This window comes from Aplysia californica, unplaced genomic scaffold (assembly GCF_000002075.1).
Source record: "Aplysia californica isolate F4 #8 unplaced genomic scaffold, AplCal3.0 scaffold00596, whole genome shotgun sequence".
Taxonomy (NCBI): domain Eukaryota; kingdom Metazoa; phylum Mollusca; class Gastropoda; order Aplysiida; family Aplysiidae; genus Aplysia; species Aplysia californica.
Genome location: NW_004797866.1, coordinates 22,663 through 26,477, shown reverse-complemented (window position 1 = coordinate 26,477; position 3,815 = coordinate 22,663). Strand labels below are relative to the sequence as shown.

The following is a 3,815-nucleotide window of genomic DNA, read 5'->3' as shown; positions in this document are numbered from 1 at the left end:
GGCTATCCCAAAAAAATACTGTTTTGAGAAAATCGAGGGCAAAGGTTTTGCCCCTTGTTCAGTTTCTTTAAAAGACAAGGAGAGTTTTCTCTATAACCAAACAAATATACACACCAATAAAACCAAACTTCTCCTATAGGTAGGGCAATGCCCACTTTTGGTGTAGGTCAAGATTTCTGGAAACCCCCAAAATCTGGGTTAGCCCGCTTATCCTTAAAAGCGACCAATTTCTAGCAAGACATGATTCTTTTTTGACTAGATTTTAACAAAGATTCAGATAATAAATACTTCTGTCACAATCAAATTACACAACTTTCTCACTTATCTCAGTCTTCCTTCTCCTTTCCCACAACACTGACAAGGAAAAACAATCGGAGCAATGAACAGTGCCAAATATTATTCCTCAGAAACAAAGTGGTATCAGGAGCCGTCGACTGTCGTCGACATCAGACTGGGCTTTGTCTACAAGTGTGCCCAGACCGGGGTTAACGGTTCTCACATATACAAATTACATATAACTCAATATTTTCACATTCTAAAAACAAAAAACCAGACCAATTTTTCACCTTCTTTCCAAAAGGTCAGAGGATAGAAAAAAAAAGACACCATGGTATTTTTGTATCTGATCGTCATTTCATGGAAGTTCTCGCAAGCAAAGTCCCCAGCTTATGAGATATTATATTTAGTCTGTCGGCCCCTCGGTCACTTTATAGCAGGCATGGGCAAACTAAATTAATATAAAGCCAATGAATCATCTCAGATCTCGATAATAATGAATGTGTGACTGTTGTAGAGTTGACAAATAACTAGAACCAAACTGACCATCTTAAAAATCCAAATCAATAGTTTCTGGCCCAGCTGGAAGGAATAAATCTCAAACTTTATCTCATGAGAAGCCCTTTATTGACAAATAATATATTGGCCTACTAAAGTGTCAATTTTAAGTCTCACTTTTGAGAGTGCGGGCATATCAACCAATTCCACCCAATTTTCTCTAGTTCTGGCCAGTGAGATTTTAGCGCAAATCTCTACACTCGGCCTGCAACATGTACCGGTGCACACTTGCCCGTGTCAGCTGTAGTGTAGAGTACACGCCTACTACACGGAGAGGAAGTGACACACAGTGAGTCCTGGGTGGTCAGTGTGACAGACAAGTTTGTGGGAACTGTTTGGCTGGTCGTCAGTGCAATGTCATTATCACTAGCGTCATTGTCATGTCTTCATCACTAGACCGTGAAGTGTGAACAGTGTGGAGGGCTGTCAGTCTTATGTTATCATCACAGTGAAGTGTGAACAGTTTGGAGGGCTGTCAGTCTTATGTTATCATCACAGTGAAGTGTGAACAGTTTGGATGGCTAGTCGTAAGTGTCATGTCACCATCACTAGACTGTGAAGTGAGAACAGTGTAGTAGGACGTCAGTATTATGTCATCATCATTAGACCATGAAGTGTGAACAGTTTTGGGGGTGAACTGTGTTGCCAATCTGTCAGTGTCATGTCATCATCTCTAAACAGTGAAGTGTGAACAGTTTCGGTGGCTGTCAGTCTTATGTCATCATCCCTAGACCGTGAAGCGGGAACAGTTTGGAGGGCTGTCAGCATCATGTCATCATCACTAGACTGTGAAGTGTGAACAGTTTGGGTGTGAACTGTGTTAGCCAATCTGGCGGCCGTGAAATGTCGGGGCCAGCACTGTAGGAGCAGAGGCAGTACAAGTGACCTTGAGATATTATATCGCAAACAGAAAGGATCAATTTTCTGCCCACAGACCTGTCTTCTTCTTCTTTGCGTTCCGCTGCAAGATCCCGGGGGGGAAGTCGACTGCTGGTTCTTCAACTTCAACCAGTCTTCCGCAAACCTCAGTGTTTTGCATTTCAATCTATTTCCAAATTTTTCAAACTCAGGAAAACAAAAAGAAGGATGTCTGCACGAGATTGGCAGAGGAAGAATCATCGTCATCGCAACCAAAGGTCAAACATCATCGTCACGAAAGGTCAAATATCATCGTCATGAGACGTCAAACAGAGAAGTCAAGGATCACCATCAGTCAAGGATCATCGTCACGAGAGGTCAAATATCGTCGCCAAGAGAGGTCATGTGATCTGCAACTGCCACTACCCGGCACTTCGAGAAACAAGACTGAAACTTTCCATCTTTACTTGGAGAGTGAAAAAACCTGGCCGGCCGGGTGCCTCAGGGCAGAACCTCGTAGTGGTTCTCTACGGCTGTGTCGCGGTGGTCGACGTTACTGTACGTGTGTCGATCCTTGTCCTTGTCTACATCTTTGCCCGTGTCCGTCGACTTCCCGGCGTCAGTCGACTTCCCCGCTGGGGTCACGTTCACGTCTTCCTTAGACGACAGGCTGCTCATGTCGATGTACTCGCCCTGGTTGCTGGAGCAGTTGCAGGTCTTGGAGTTCGCCGAACTTTTCCCAACTGCAGCTGGCCCGCCGTTACCGACGAGGGGAGACTTTGACCGGCTGCTGGACGCCATGAGGGGCGTGGTCAGGTCTCCACCGTCAAGGTCAGACCCGCCGCAGGCTCCCAGCTCCGAGATGTTGCCCAGGGAGGAGCAGGCAGAGTTGCTGGCCCCTGACAGTGGGTCTCGGCACGTGCAGGGTTGAGCGGAGAAGTTGACGGAGTGTAGGTGGTTCCGTGGCTTGTTTACCTAGGGGTGAGAAAAAGAAAAAAAAATGGTTTTATAAAATAATAGTCTGACGGATCTACAACCATTTTCTAGCTGGGACTATAAGCAGATGGACTTTGAGGTAGGTCCTGAGGACAGAAGGGAGCAGCTAGAGAATTGTAGGCTTACCATCAGCCATGATCCCAACATTGTAGACAAATAGACTGAAAAAGTAGTAATTAAGAAAGTAGTAAAAGTCATTTAGGGGCAACAAGGCAGTAACAGCTGGTCAGTGGTCTGAGAAAGAGGGGAAAAAATTGTTTTTATGAAATGGTCCGACAGATCTGCAACCAGATTCTAACTGGAGATACTGGAGATATATTATAAGTAGATGGACTTTGAGGAGAAATGGGGGGCTAGGGAATTGTACTAATTGTAGGCTTACCGTCAGCAATATCCCGACCTTGTAGACATATAGACTGAAAAAGTAGTAATTAACTCTTTCAATACCAGGGGTTTTTCCTCACCTGGACCGGACCCTATCTGTGATTTACTTTCTGATTCTGCCTACCGTCGGACAAATTACAAATATTTTTTTTTTTTCAATTTTCAATATTAGCCAAATGTATTATAGGCCAATATATGAAAATATAGAGGAAATAATTACCTTCTCAACATGTCGCTAAAAACGATCATTCTTCAGCCTGAGATTTCAGATTCGATTATTTGACAAAAATAGGCGTGGTTTTGATGAAGGAAGTGGAGAGCGGTAAAATACAGCTCACGGTCCAGTATTGGGGGTAACACGAGCCCTGAAACATGGCTTATGGTTGTGAAAGAGTTAAAAGTAAGTAGTAATAGTCATTTTTGGGCAACAAGACATTAACAGCTCATGCCTGGTCTGAGAACAAAAAGCATGTGACAACATTGTGGAAGAAGGAGCTCATCATGTTTTTTGGCATATATGCAGCCATTGGTACCATCTTAAAGCTTGTATTATATTTGTCGTGCTTTTTATTGTAAAAATACCTTGCTATCTTGACTAGAAGTAGACTCATATCTGTGATTGAAGGACGTGGGGTCACCTGGTGCCTGAGGTAAAATATATTATTATTTTATTATGTATTTGAACGGGCTCATTTCGTAACAATGTGTGAGCGGGAGTGTGTAATAAGCCAGTAGATGTGTGT

The 3,815-nt window shown here is 43.6% G+C and overlaps 1 protein-coding gene across 2 annotated transcripts in view; it reads right to left on the bottom strand.

The window, feature by feature from the left end:
- Positions 1-254: 254 nt before the first annotated feature.
- Positions 255-3,815, bottom strand: part of LOC101861071 — a gene marked incomplete at its 5' end in the record, with an annotated part of 10,773 nt that continues 7,212 nt past the window's right edge. Inside the window, 2 exon segments of one of the 2 annotated variants that reach the window (XM_005107353.3) lie at positions 255-2,667; positions 3,655-3,717. In XM_005107353.3, coding sequence (XP_005107410.2) covers positions 2,194-2,667; positions 3,655-3,717 — 537 coding nt within the window. 2 annotated transcript variants of the gene reach the window in all.